Source organism: Micromesistius poutassou, assembly GCF_964030765.1.
Source record: "Micromesistius poutassou genome assembly, chromosome: 4".
NCBI lineage: Eukaryota > Metazoa > Chordata > Actinopteri > Gadiformes > Gadidae > Micromesistius > Micromesistius poutassou.
The window spans coordinates 7,362,265-7,377,212 of NC_140274.1; the positions used below are offsets into that span (position 1 = coordinate 7,362,265).

General features: G+C 46.2%; 2 protein-coding genes across 7 annotated transcripts in view; both read left to right on the forward strand.

The window, feature by feature from the left end:
* Positions 1–1,582: 1,582 nt before the first annotated feature.
* LOC311342096 (uncharacterized protein) lies at positions 1,583–7,160 on the forward strand. The gene is made up of 8 exons (XM_084466929.1): positions 1,583–1,838; positions 2,405–2,503; positions 2,959–3,181; positions 3,410–3,477; positions 3,687–3,812; positions 4,311–4,602; positions 4,794–5,539; positions 5,863–7,160. Exons 1-8 carry the CDS (start codon positions 1,674–1,676, stop codon positions 6,130–6,132), a joined length of 1,989 nt encoding a protein of 662 aa, XP_084323055.1. The 5' UTR covers positions 1,583–1,673; the 3' UTR covers positions 6,133–7,160.
* A 514-nt stretch (positions 7,161–7,674) lies between these two features.
* mark4b (MAP/microtubule affinity-regulating kinase 4b) overlaps positions 7,675–14,948 on the forward strand; it is a 44,252-nt gene continuing 36,978 nt past the window's right edge. For 5 of the 6 annotated variants that reach the window (XM_084467159.1, XM_084467154.1, XM_084467156.1 and 2 more), the window contains exon 1: positions 10,539–11,530. In XM_084467159.1, the coding sequence (XP_084323285.1) occupies positions 11,483–11,530 (48 nt within the window). In that variant the 5' untranslated portion in view covers positions 10,539–11,482. Of the gene's footprint in view, positions 7,794–8,818; positions 9,167–10,538; positions 11,531–14,948 lie in introns of those variants that run through there. The other variant, XM_084467155.1, reaches the window with a different exon arrangement.

Genomic DNA, 14,948 nt, shown 5'->3' on the forward strand with positions numbered 1-14,948 from the left:
TAGATAAAACATAGTGTTTACTGATGACACTAATATTTACTGTGCAGTCTTATGCTACAGGCACACCGGTGGTCATCTGATTACTTGTGGGATGAAAGCTAACTCGCTAGCAATGCTGCTATCCAGTCCGTGTGCCATTTAGCAACCCAAAAATATCAAATTGTAAGAGTCTAAAGACTGCAGAATTAATAGTAATTTTAACTACAAATATGGCGATCTAAAAATGACAAAATTTCGGTTTATCAACAACCTTCTTGAGCACGTGATGGGACGGATGTTTAGACTGCTGGCGCGTTACCGCTGCTTTGCCCCACTTTCTCCGATGTATTGATGCTTGGCTCTGCTCACAAGAACGTCCGTTTGTCAGCATAGGCAAAATGCTCAATAAAATGTGGTTTTGTTAATCATTGAAGTATGCACACTCATTCTTTTATATTCAGTTTACTAATAAAAAAAAACGTAGGTTGTCTGTTGGCTGAAGTAATCGTGACTTTCTTTCGCTATATAGCACTTTCGCTATATAGCAAGTTCAATGTGCAGTGAACCAAAAATGTGTTTGTTTAAAATGTGGTGATATTTATTTTATGATCTTCAACAAAGAGCACCATAATGCCCGAGAAAACAGGTGTAGAATTGTATGTTTTTGCCAATCTCTTTTCGTAACGAAGTGCCTCATCCGAAGCACGTTGACGTCACGACAGAGGGCCCTCGTGGCGAGGTGTGTGTGGATGTGTGGAACTCCGTCTGGTCAGCGGTTGAGGTTCATTATGACGCTCATGTACGACAGCGGTACTTGCTTTATTATAGGCCTATTTCTTTTTCATAAAGAATATAATAACTCTTAGCCCCAAAACACTTTTTTTTTTTTTTATCTCAAAGTGTCTCATAGTGTCGGTCTGAAGCAGGTCACTTATTCTTTAAGTCTTTTTTTTATTATTATTTTTTTTACAAAAAAGTAAATAGCCTACGCAGGAAACCCACACTAAGCTAGCATACATATAGCCATATAAAGATATGGCTATATGTAGACTAGCCATCGTATGTATATATATATATATATATATATATAATTAGGGTAGGCCTGTGCCACCCCAGCCCCATTCTGGATACGGCCCTGTCCGCAAAGCAATGTTGATACCGATAATATAATCGCCATTTAAAGGGATTTAATAAGAAGCATGTATTTTAATATCTGCCTAAACAACGGGAGGAAGCAGTAGGGGAGGCGAAGAACCATATTTTCCAGCGGTCTTCATGCATGATCCACATGGGCCACAATAGTCCAAGACGATGTGACTCGGAAGGTAAATATTAAGCGCGGAACGTATAACGAAACACCCTATTCAAGTTCATTGCACTGCACTGAAACGATACAGAAAACCCGTTTATCATTGAAACCTACGTGTATATACTGACATACATATGTAAGCTTCATATTGTTTGTATATTCCCTTTGATGAAACATGAAGTGCAGTATGAATACTTTTTATGAAGGGGCGTAACAAGTCATGCTTTTTGCTGAACGCAGAATGCCATGATTGACCCGGAAACAAAACGGATGTCCGTGACGTAAGCGGTCCGGTTGTTTTCATGTATTGCTTATATTCTTCAAACAGTACTTCTCTCTTGTGATATTCCAGCATCGCAAGTTGGATGTACTCAAAGTTTTAATAATGTCTGCGTTTGAGGAGCAGATAAGCTCCATTTTGGAGATCATGGTCAAAGCGTCGGTCGCAGAAATTACCAAAGTTATGGCGGATATGTCCGATATGTCCAATTCATCGGTCCCACAAGTACCAGCTGTGACAGAAAACACACACGAAACGTCAAAACAAAAGGTATGCTGAATGCCTTATGTGTGGAAAATGTTAGTGTTATTGACTAAACAGCTGGATCTGGTGTGCCAGCCTTCTTTCTAATGTTGTCATGCCTGCTAGTGCCTTGCGGCCAAACAGCTGATCATAGAAATAGAAGAGCTAGCAACGAATGATCCATCTAAACGGGAGTGGATGCCCCAAAAATATTTTACCAGGCATTTCCCCCAGTACTATGGACTCAATATCATATTAAATGCATTAATATTGTAGCTTCATTATTAACAAAAGAACTGGTTTGGACGCCATTTTGATGATGTTTCTATCTGGCGTATGTCTAGATGAATATCAGCTACAAGTTGCACATGGTTTCATTGCCGGGCTTTTCTATGTTGTCAGTAGTGGACGCAGTGCGGTGCACAGAAATAAACTATTTCTATAGGCTATATATATTTATTGATAATAAAAATTACCCTCATGCGAATAACCCATATTCATAAGCCCTATCCGATCGTTATTATTTTTATTTCGTAATAGTTAATAATAAGATGACCTATCTAAATGCAATCTCTTTATTCCCGCTTTCCCAGGTTTTCGAGTTGAGCGTCATCATGACCTCTCTGGCCACAGAAGTGGTTGAGAAGATCTGCCTTCTGTTCAATGAGTGCTCCTCTCTGCTCAGATTAGAAGTAAATCTCCACACATTCCTGGTCACCTATTTATAGGATAACAGAAATAACATCAACATGTGCCATGAATTAATAAATAAATATATAATGTTGCCAATTAATCTAAAAACATAATCTAAAAGTGCATATATATATATATATATATATATATATGCACACACACACACACACACACACACACACACACCAGTCTGCTAGTTAAATCCTCCATGACCATTCACCATTGAGCAAGCACTTCAACATAGACACAATATATGAAAAATGTCTGACCAGTATGTATTGTTAACCAGTTTTGCTTAATGATACCAGTCTGAAATATATAATTTTATCAATATTTTGGTTTAGTTGAACGTAACTGTTCATGTTTATAACCAAGATGGCCACTTGGTGAATTAGGCCCATTCAAACCCATTCGACTTTGTGCTGTGTAATATTTTCCCCACGTCTGGCTGTAGGTGGCCCAGGGCGATGCAGAGAAGGAGGACCTGAGGAGGAAACTGGAGGAGGTGAAGGCGGAGCTGAGCATGGAGCAGGAGAGCAGGGAGGTCCGCGGGGGAACCCGGACCAACGGCCTCCTCTGCCCAGGAGCGGATCAGGAGGAGGAGAAGGAGGCGGGGGAGGATGTGGTGACGGAGGTGGTGCAGACGCATCAGCGCGTTGGCAGGAAGTCTCGCCGAGGTAGATGACCCTAACCCTGACAGTCCATAGTTTGGTTCCAGTCCCAGTCTCCCTCACTCCCACCGACCCATGAATGAGCTTCTTCATCCCTTCTCGATCTCTCTCCATATTCCAGGCCTATTCCCAGCACTCCTCTCACACAGCACAGTACCTTATAAAGACGTGTTTAACCGCTTCTGCTCACTTGTTGTCCTTCTGTTTATTTACCTTTCATCTAAATCTCTGCAGTGTCTATCGCGAGCGTCGGAGTGAAGCGATCACCGATCCTGCACCTCTGGAAGGGCAGAGCATATGAGGTACACTTCCCCAAGATGCTCTACGATAAGAGCTTTTATGTCGTTTTATAAAGATACACTCCTTTGGAGTTTTGTCTAGTATTGCATAGTTTTTTTCTCCACTTTTGTCGGATTGTCTGCAACTTCGTCATAATGCTTTTTGTTGAAGGCATTTAAAAGTTGAACTAAAAATATTCATTTAAAATCCTCTCACTCTCTCTCTCCGGCAGGACAATATGCGACCAGCAGTGATAAAGGAGGAGGACATGGGGTCATTCCCAGACCCAGCATCTCCGGGTTCAGTTCAGTACCAGGACGACCCAGGCCTGGAAGATGACAATGACCCAGACTACCAGGTCCGTTTCCCTGCCACTCGCCCCAATTCGGTTTGGCTTTTAAAACTACTCTGAACCAGCCTATACAGCTTAACTACTCTGAACCAGCCTATATAGCCTAACTACTCTGAACTACTCTGAACTATAGCCTAACTACTCTGAACTATATAGCCTGAACCAGCCTATATAGCTTAAGTCTTGTAATGATGGGACTATAAGAAAGATGAAAGGTGTGCAGAAGGCATCCTTGAGCAGGACACTTAAACTCAACCTGCTCGTTACTGTTTAAAAAGATAATCACTCACTCACCTTTGGTTGAAGTTTCTGCTGAACGACTAAAAAAAGTAAATATTTGGTTTGTCAGTCGTTAACTGTCCCTCCGGGGTTGTGCTAAAGCTACACAATTGACTCAAAGAACTCCAGTGGAAGAGCTTGCTCTCCAGTTGAACGACCTCCTCTGCCGGTCACTTGTCGATTCATTCAACATGTTTCCTAATCAAACCCTCCGCTCTGTGATAGATGATCCAGGCCGATCCGGAGGAGGAAGGGGACCCGATGTACATCCTCGGGAGGACAACGCGGGCAGTGAGGCCCAAGGCCCGTCGGGGGCGGCCCAGGAGAGACGGGCAGGGCCAGAGCCAGCAGCCCCTGAGCTGTAAACACTGCCACAAGACCTTCAGCAAGCGGCTCCAGCTGAAGGCCCACGAGGCGGTGCACGGGGCCAACGCAGAGAAGCCCTTCCAGTGCCTTCAATGTGGGCGGGGCTTCTCCTTCGAACGCAGCCTCACTGCGCACATGCTGCTCCACACAGGTGCATTCTGGGGATTGGTTTACCTTAGCTTCATTTCGCTCTTTTTCCTCCAAGCTCAGTTGAGCTTTACGTTGGTTAAGTAAATGCACATTAATTGGGGCTTCTTTGCGTCGTTTCTTCCTTTTTGTAAGCGACGACTAAACCATGATTCCATTTCTTCCCTTCTTCCCTTGTCAAATTTCCCGCAACAGGCGAGCGGCCCCACGTCTGCGACGTGTGCGGCAAGGGCTTCACCCTGAAGCAGCTGCTGAGGAACCACCAGCGGCTGCACTCGGACGTGCGGCCGTACCCCTGCGACCAGTGCAACAAGACCTTCTACCGTGCCCACGGCCTCAAGATGCACCAGATGGTGCACACGGGCGAGCGTGCCTACAACTGCAAGTTCTGCGACAAGCGCTTCACCATCGCCGGCAACCTGCAGCGGCACATGCGCATCCACACGGGCGAGAAGCCCTTCAGCTGCGAGACGTGCGGCAAGAGCTTCAACCAGGCGGACACGCTCAAGGGGCACCAGCGCATCCACAGCGGCGAGCGGCCCTTTGGCTGCGACACCTGCGGCAAGTGCTTCATCCAGAAGAGCGCGCTGAAGATGCACCAAAAGACGTCGCACGCCGGCGCAGGCGCGCTGCCGTGCGTGGCGTGTGGCACCACGCAGGCCTGCGTGGACTCGCTGCGCACCCACCTGCAGACACACGCCGCCGGGATCCCGTGCGCGTGCATGCTGTGCGGCGTGCGGCTGGGCTCCATCACGGAGCTGCGGGCGCACCAGCAGCACCACACGGTGGAGAGGCCCAACAGCTGCGGCCTGTGCGGGAAGAGCTTCAAGTCGGCCAGCTACCTGAAGATCCACAAGAAGACGCACAGCGGGGAGCGGCCCTTCGCTTGCTCCATCTGCGGCCGCATGTTCACGCAGCACAGCAGCCTGAAGTCGCATCAGGTGGGCGGAGCCTGATCCATTTGCTAACCCTGGAAAAAAATACATTAAATATTGTTACACTTTAATAATGAAAACACAACACAACTAAACATTAAAATCGAACCACAGGCACATGATCCACATTTCTAATATGATGCACAGAATTTGTCCTGGAAACAGCATTCATCGGTAGACAGTTGCTGTTTCATCAGACCAGATTTGAGTGGGTTTTTGCCGTTTTAATTCCCACCAAGGACCACCAGGTATTCACCGAGGTCTAGAAAAATAAATGCATTGACGAATTCTCCTCCATTTCTCCCCCATGTCTCCCTGTTTGCTCCAAGGTGGTCCACACCGGGGAGAAGCCGTTCAGCTGCGGCACCTGCGGCAAATGCTTCAGCAACTCGGGTAACCTGAACCGCCACCAGCGCATCCACACCGGCGAGAAGCCCTTCAGCTGCGAGCAGTGCGGCCGCAGCTTCAACCAGGGAAACAGCCTGAAGGCCCACCTGCAGATCCACACGGGACAGAAGCAGTACATGTGCGACAAGTGCGGCAAGAGCTTCGCCTACCTGCGAAACCTCAAGGACCACAAGTGTCTCTACTCAAACTGAAACTCACGGATGGGACGTAAGGGGAAAGCAAATGTTGCTGAGAACTCGATGGCTGTACGGATGTACGGATGGATGGATGGACGGATGGACGGATGATTGAAGAAATGAATGGCTGGACATATGAGTTGGATTGAAAGATCTGTAGTTCAGTAAAGTGAGTCACTGCTTTTCGCCTCACTGCAGCTTGCCTTCCACAATGGCAGAGTAGTGGTATGGTATTAATGGTAGTCGTAAAAGTGCATCTGGTAGTGGTTAACATGGCAGATGAAGTCGCTTCTGTGCTGTGTGAATACTCCAAAGAGTAAACAAACAACAAGTAAGTGTAGTTTCAGAAGACCGGGATGCACATTATGTTACTGGCTAAACTCTGGTTTTAGATTCCTTTATATTTAAAGAAGTCTTTGTGTTTAGCCTACCTGACTGTAGGCGTTTTAGCACGGCGGTCATACTGTAAAACTGAATCTGTGCCTCAACTTAGCATTTTTTATCAGCTCAACAATTTAAGAAATTCAATGGTTTATTATTTTATTGTGCTGTTGGTTTATGTTGGGTCTGACTCACTCCACATCGTATAAAAATAGTCCTGTGAAAAGCAATAAAGTGGAGCCAGACAGGGGATGAGAGGGACTTTTAAGATGGTGACTACACTGGACATGATTTACCAAGGAACATGTGGTCAGCGATACCTCCACACAAGATGGCCGACAGGCTTTCCTCACTGGAACAGAGGACATCGAGGACATCGATCAGCATCGTTACTGACATGATGACTAATTTAGTATTTAAAATGCTTCAAGGAACACACAAAACACATAGTAGAAGTATCTGGATTGTTTTTATGACGTGTTATGAACAAATATAGGAAACATCCATCAATAAAACACTAAAGAATGTAAAGGTTAACGAGTGAACATGTAACCAAGTGTAATTTAAAAGAACAAGAACACTAAAGAATGGCATATTTTCTGTCAAAACAGTCTCAACTTGTCCATAATGGGAATTCCCTGCCTTATAATATTTTTTTCGTGGGCCAGTATTTCTGTGATACAGAAGTACAACAGGCCATAATGTTTTGACATGATTATAGTAAAACTGATAAAAAAAAGTGAAAGACTTCAAGCTTGTATATTTGGTGCTTCTTTTTAAATTTTGTACAATCTCGAATTGGTGCTATTTTGTGTTACAGTCAAAAAAACAAGTCATTATTTGAATAGATGTGACAAGTTGCTTTTTGTGAAGAGATCTGGTTTTCACTGAATATGCTCTTTACAAAATATAGTATCTATCAGAAATGTGTTGGCGTTTTTCCTATGTCCATGGAAAATGCTATTTCATGTAGCATTTAAAAAATAAGCAACTACCTACCTGGAATGAGAATGAGTGCGCGTTATTAGTGTTATTTATTCGCCAGTAGATGGCAGTGTCACTTTTGGACCAGGAGTGCAGCGATTAGGATGACACTGCATATTTCTTAACAGCATTACACTAATCAACCGGGCAAAGAACAAACAATTCCCTCAAGCAAATCCCACGCCTAGTTTGAAAAGAAGGAGACAACCGCGTGTCGTGTAAAGGTTTGAAGGACTTTATTCCAGGGGTTTTCTTACTTTGCCACCGTTTTTTGTGATTGCCAGGACCGTGGTGATAGTTGGTGTGATGTGGTGAGTAAATAAAGTTAAATACTCAACACCTGAACATCCTCCATTATCATTGACTTACTTAGGACATTTTACCTGTTTATGTTCAGTCATTTAACAAAAATGCTTTAAGTGGTTATTTTAGGGTTTAGCAGAATGACGGTTGGAGCTGTTTCTGTCCCGCTGAGAGGTGATTGGCACCAGGTCGTGTGGCCCATGTTGGGTCTAAACGTTAATCCATTTAGGATTACAAGAGACTAAGGTTAGCTCTGCGTGGGACCACGTTGTAGAGACACACAAATACAACACGGGATACCTTAAAAAGACATAGTAGACAGCCACTTAATATAACTTCATGTATCTGCTGTGATATAAAGTGGCTGTTATTAACAAACACCATAAATCAATGCAAAAAATATAAAATATATATTTCATTGCTAGCATTAACAATGTGACAACAAAGTAGGTTCATGTCTCAATAAGACCTATTAAAAATGGTGTGGGGGTGAGGGGGTGAGTGACTGATTGACGTGTGCATGTTGGCGCATGTTCCCAGGACAGCAAGAACAACAGAAATGGCTGGATCAATCTCCCTGTCCTACACAAAATCATTACCCACCCCTCCATCTGTACACGCACACACACACACACACACACACACACACACACACACACACACACACACACACACACACACACATACACACATTCAATAAGTGGAGGCAGCCACAGTGTCCGACCCTGCCCTCCATCTTTTCCATACTCCATTATACTTATTGATGATTCCACATCAGGTTTTGCCTCTGCCTCTAATTGGCTTAGCTACAGTTGGCCGGACTCTGGGTCCGGTGGAACAGATTGGCCCTGCGATGGATGGCTGGATGGATGTGTGGATGGGCACAGAACTAAAATCATTGGCGTTTCGCAGTACCCAGCGAGATGTTCTTTCCCAGTATCGACCCTGTCCGCTTCAGCTGGCCTGGGGTTTGGCAAACCGACAGCAACAGTCAGTCTGAATTAGGTTCCCTCTCTCTGTCTGTACTCACCAGCTGCTGCTACGGCTTTCCAATCCGCCGTTGAGTCCTCTCTGCCAACTGAAACTCCTGCATCCTTGGACCGGGAACGTCTTCGACTGGGATCCGCCAAGGACAGGAACGTCTCGGACTGGAAACATCTGTGAGGAACTGGAACGTTTGAGACCGGAAAACTTCTAGGACCTTGAGCTTCTAGGGCCGGGGTAACGTCCAGACCCAGGAACGTCTTGAACCAGGGGACGTCTAGGACCGGGAACCTCTAGGAACAGGAACTTGTAGAACCAGGGAACGTCTTGGATCGGGCAACATCTTTAAGGAAGGATGAGGCCCTGGATCAGGTCTGTTCGAAGCAGATCCGTGCAGGTGAGGCTACTATGGGCTGGCTAAGGGTTAGGGCTGTGGGGTTTGGACCTGGAGGTGGGAAAGTTGGTCATTTCAATATTCATGTTGCATAATACAAAGCAGTTAGCTCTGCTGGTCTGTTTGAAGTTTTTATTTATTTTATTTTATTTATTCTATTTTTGTGTAGCTGCATTTAATGTTATCTATTTATTGCATGATCGTGTGGTAGCCGATGGTTCAAGGATGTGATTATTGATCGATTGATTGATTGACTTTATTGAGATATATGTGTGTGACCTGTAACACTGAAAACAATGGTTTACTTTACAATAGCAATGTGCTTATTTGCAATTCTAATGCATATAAGTATTGATGAACTGTGTCTCTGTGGACACTGGTACTAGCCTCTTATAGGTCCTATCTCCCTGTGGCCCCGCCCCATATACATCTGTTATAAACTGCCCCTCCCCTTTACTGTTCTCATCTGGTTTCACCTCAACCTAGCATGAGGTTCCCCCCCCCCCCCCCCCCCATTCTTGTTTAGTTTTCCCATGGGCACTATGGGCCCGCGTCAGTAACCATGGTAACGCCATGTTCCAAATCCCCCTGGCCTACCCTGTGGATGATGACACGAAACCAAAATGTTGTTTGGGTGTGCTCTCGCTGTCAGCAATATTACATCACGTGTCGTGATGAACTTCTTCAAGTTGATTTATTATTTTAATATCACAACAATGCTTGTCTCTGACAGGAGAGTGACAGCTAGGGACATAATGATGGTGGATTTATTGGCAGTTGCTTTACAAACCAAAACAACCGGAATGTCCTGGTGGCTGCTTTAATCTTGGTATGCTTTGATTGTACTCACTCTCACTTTGCATAAAGGCGTCTGCCAGATGAATACACCTAAACGTATGCCTACATGTGACAGTAAACAACATCGGGGCTTGTCTCAACCCATCCAAACATTGAACGGAATACCTGACCCAATAAAGGTTTACTTTGTAGACTATCAGTTGTGTGCAGCTCCTGGCGATATTAATTACACACTCCACACAGCGTGCTGCCGCTATTGAATGGTGCGATTGTGCCTTTAAGAACATGGGGGAAGGGTGTGTGTGTGTGTGTGTGTGTGTGTGTGTGTGTGTGTGTGTGTGTGTGTGTGTGTGTGTGTGTGTGTGTGTGTGTGTGTGTGTGTGTGTGTGTGTGTGTGTGTGTGTGTGTGTGTGTGTGTGCGCGCGCGCAAGCGAGAGAGAGTGAGTATGCGAGCGCCTGTGTGTGTGTGTGTGTGTGTGTGTGTGTGTGTGTGTGTGTGTGTGTGCGGCAGAGGCACAGAAGCTGCAGCCCTGCCTATTATTCCCGTTGACGTCCCTCCCTCCGGCTCTTGTCACGGTCGCCAGTTCTTTTCCGAGGGATGCTGTTTTTTTGATAGTTCAATGAATATGTTTCTGACACAGGAAATATGTTTGTTTTGATTTCCATGCGGCTCAGATAATTGAGTTGTAGCGCATGTAATTCTTTCTCTTTTTTATGCGAAGCCACGGCTGTGGGTTTTATAATGCGAGAAGGTCACTGTACATCCGTCGGTTCTTTATCGGCAGTTTTGCCCCCCAGTCATTGATTTCTCCGGGCCTTGTGTTCCTCCACGGGAGAGATGTTGATCGGTACTTCTGGTGCTGTTACTTTTTGCCAGGGAGCGCTTGATTTCGTACTCATCGGCGTCTTTGTCTACCTAAATACATTTTCTTAACTCCGCGTCCATGCTCAGAGCGGGTCCTTGTGCGTTTTTGTCTCCATCGATGTTGTTCGCATCGGTTTTTCCATTGGACACTCAAGTATGTAGCTTCCCCTTTCTCTGAAGGTACACGAGAAGCTGTCTGAATAATAGCAACCGAAATGGTACGATAGCGACTGGGAAACGAAACCTATCGGTAGGTTTATTATATATTTAATATTATTATTCCAAGATGAGACTACAACGGTCTGGGAAGCCTCTCTCCCACCGACACCGGGCAGCCATGAAGTGGATATAACGCCAATGTATAGCCGGTTGCATCGCTCTTTTCGCTGCATCACTTCTCGGTGATCAGTGTCGCCTTTATCCAACACGACGATGGAGATTGTTTTACAAGAAACCCACCAATAGCTCATTTTTAAAACCCCGGTTTCAACCGGCGAAGAGAGGCATATTTTGCCCCCAGGAACAGCGACAGCCTGGTTGGCAAGACTGCTGCTGCTCTGCGGCCAAAGCCAACTCTATATCCAGGTTGCTGTCCTAATCCCGGGAAAAACATCCGATCCTAACCGACCAGAGACGGTGAAGATCACTCAGGGACAATGTCTTCACGCACAGCACTGCCCGGTATCGAGCGGACCTCAGATCATGTGAGTTGGATGATCATGTCGTATTGCACAACTTCACTTATTTGCTGTGCCTTCTGTTGTCTGTTTATGGCAGCACTATAATACAACGATAATACAATGCCAAAAAACACAGGCCCGCTAATCTGTCCTGTAATTCTGCTGGGGCGTCTTGTAAATGGGCCAAATAATCGGTTGATTACTGATTTCATTGTGTTAGAGTGGAGCAGGGACGGTGTGGTGTAGTGTACCGCATATAAGGGACCATAGCTTGGCATGGAAGAAGCACATGCACGAAGACAAGGGCACAAAATGTTCATCAATGAATGAGTTGCGAAAAAAACATCTTCACAGTCGATAGCCGGTGTCTCCATTGCGCATGTGTGCTTCCCCACAAGAAGCCGAAGCTGCCTTACGATCAATAATTAATGCATCTGATGTAAGACCGCCTGAGCCGGTCCACACCCTCCCATTCCTCGGTTTAATCAGGTTGCGACCCCTCCTATCCTGCAACCTTTACCCATCCCCCGTTCACCCCTCTCCACACATCAATCCCTGCACCCATGACATCTATCTGTTCACCCTTCACTCTGCCGATCCCCCTTTCCAGCCATTCCCCGCCCATAATCTATCCTTCCTCTGTCATCCCTCCTTTACGCTCCTCATTCCTGTCTTCATCTATTTCACACCTACCCATCCCTCTCGCCCTCTCTCTCTTCCTACACAGGGGGAAACACAGGTGTGTAAAATCTGTTGTGTCAGCCTAGCTCATCCCCATAGGATGTCCGTCTACCCCCTTGTCCGTCTTCTCAGCGAAGGGACGGCCCGTGTCTCAGAACTAATCATTAGCCTACAGCGCCGTCCAATGCCACAGCAGGTTGTGTGTTTGGACGTCTAGATCTTTTTAATTGCCCTTGCTCAAGGGCATTTGGGCAGCATCAGGCTCTTGTCGACCTTTCATTGGGCGTGGTACTGCCGCAGGCTGCCTCTTGCTTTGCTCTGGCTCTGGAGCCGACCAGCCCGGGAGGTGTGAGGCTGACACACCTGGACTGTCTGGTGGAAGGCCCTGTCTGGTAGAAGGCCCTGTCTAGCGTATGATTGCGTATCAAATATCCGACTTTTGACATGTTTATTAGGCCTTTTGCTTGTGTTGGACAACACCAATGTGTAGGATCAATTCTCACCTCTCTGGCGTCACTGTTTTGATAGTGTGCGTGAGCGTTCAGTGAGCATTGCATTCTGCTATTCTTTAGCTATTTATGTTCTGTTGTGAATGGTAAAATATGGTGTTGGTGTGTGTTATCGGTGAGAGGGTTCACATGTAGAGAAGTGTCTCTCTCTCTCTGTCTGTCTCTCTCTGTCTCTGGGTCTCTGTCTCTGTCACTCTCTGGTTCTCTCTCTCTCTCTCTCTCTCTCTCTCTCTCTCTCTCTCTCTCTCTCTCTCTCTCTCTCTCTCTCTCTCTCTCTCTCTCTCTCTCTCTCTCTCTCTCTCTCTCTCTCTCAGAAATGGTGTAAGAAGGGGGCGAGGCAGGGGAACCATCGCTCTGTACTCTTTCAATCACACAACACTCTTGTTAGCAACCTCACCATGGCAACCAAAGGGGTCCCCTACCCCCCCTCCTCCTTTCTGGCCACTCGAACGATCACAGACACATGCAATTTGCCAACTCTCTCCCCACTGTAACCTGCTGAACATGCTCTCGCACAGATGTGAAAGAGTGTGTGTGTTTGTCTGCGTTTTTCCTTCCTAACTCCTTCATTAACGTTAATAGTGTTATTAGGGTTAGCTTAGTATAGGCCGATCCGAACAAGAGCAGTTGGCTATCCCTGAATGGTTCACCGACCTTGTTAGCCCCAGAGGGCCATAGAGGAATTATGTGTAGTTAAACGCTCCTTAGATGTGTCCCATTACAACAGTAAAAAAAAACAGGGGTGAATTGCCCAAGCTTATTATTAAAGTGTGATACTTCACAAAGAAAATCCACCAAATCGCTCATTTAGTTCTTTTAACACCCGAAATCTAAACAAGTGAGAAAGTTGTGGTGCTTCACGAGACCCATCCAGGGGGAATACCTCCCCATCCCAGCCCGAAGACAGCGCAGGCTAAACGCTGTCAATCCCAATCCACCAGCACCATCTTTCATCAGGGTATCTGCTGATACCAACACTCTGGCTGGGCCATTGTTCTCAGGAAACTGTGAATACGTAGACGCAGGCTGTAGACTGGGGTCTGCATGAGCACGAGGCCGAATGCCAGTTGTAAGGGTTGAAGAGAGGACAGTGCAGGGCAAGCTGTGTATCTTTGCATTGTTAAGAAGGCCCCTGCAAGTCCCTTCCACTCAAAACATTGCACAACTCAAACAGAAAAACAACCTCTTCCTGTTGCTTTTTTCGTTTCTCACAAATGACACTCTCTGGTTAGTTGGACTATTAGAGCGCGCACATCCGACTAAGACGACAGTGTTTCCGATATTAACATTGTTCTGTCTTCCATCCGCTCCTCCTCCCCACCATTCCTCTCTTTCCTCTCCCCTCTCCCTGATCCACCCTTGACCCCCCTTCCGTCACCGGTGTCAACCACGTGAATTACATCACATCTGCCCCCAAACCAAGCCCTACCCAACCATTCGCTTTTATGTGCTGTTGTCTTCTGCCTGATAATCTCATAAATCCTCGGGTCCTTTGCCCTGCTGCTTTCCGGGTAGCTGTTGGCATTTCCTTGTTATGTGACCACGGTTGGTTTGACCTGTAGCGTAAGACAACGACAAAAAGGGTGCTTCCTGTGGTTTTGTATGTGTGCAGTTACCTGCATGCATCGGTTTCTTGCTTGGATGCTGCAGTATGGGAATCAAGTGATATTGTTGATATTTTAACACCATATAAAGTCACCCCTAAGGCATGTGCAGTAGAGTGAGATACACTCTGGGGAGGACAGAATGTTAGTGAGAGAGGGGTCTAGTAGAGTGAGATACACTCTGGGGAGGACAGAATGTGAGTGAGAGAGGTGTGCAGTAGAGTGAGATACTCTTTGAGGAGGACAAAATTTGAGTGAGAGAGGGGTGCAGTAGAGTGAGATACACTCTGGGGAGGACAATATGTGTGTGAGAGAGAGAGAGAGAGAGAGTGTGTGTGTGTGTGTTACATACGTAAAGTGACGCATCTTCTCCACACCTCCACATGTGCGTGAATTCCATCATAGAACCAGGGTCCCCTAAAGGGTGAGGTAGACCCGCTCTCTCGCTCCTACTCACTGCACTGCACAGTGACTGCTGCCCCTGACGTGTCACAACCAAAACCTCGGCATGCTCCTCTGGTGCCCGGCGTCCCCCCTCGTCGTTTACCTGGAAACCGGGCAGTAAACCGCCCAGGGCGTGTGATTCAACGCCTCTAAACGAATCCTGTCGGCCTGCCATGAAAGGAGTTGCTGTTTGATGTTGGGAGA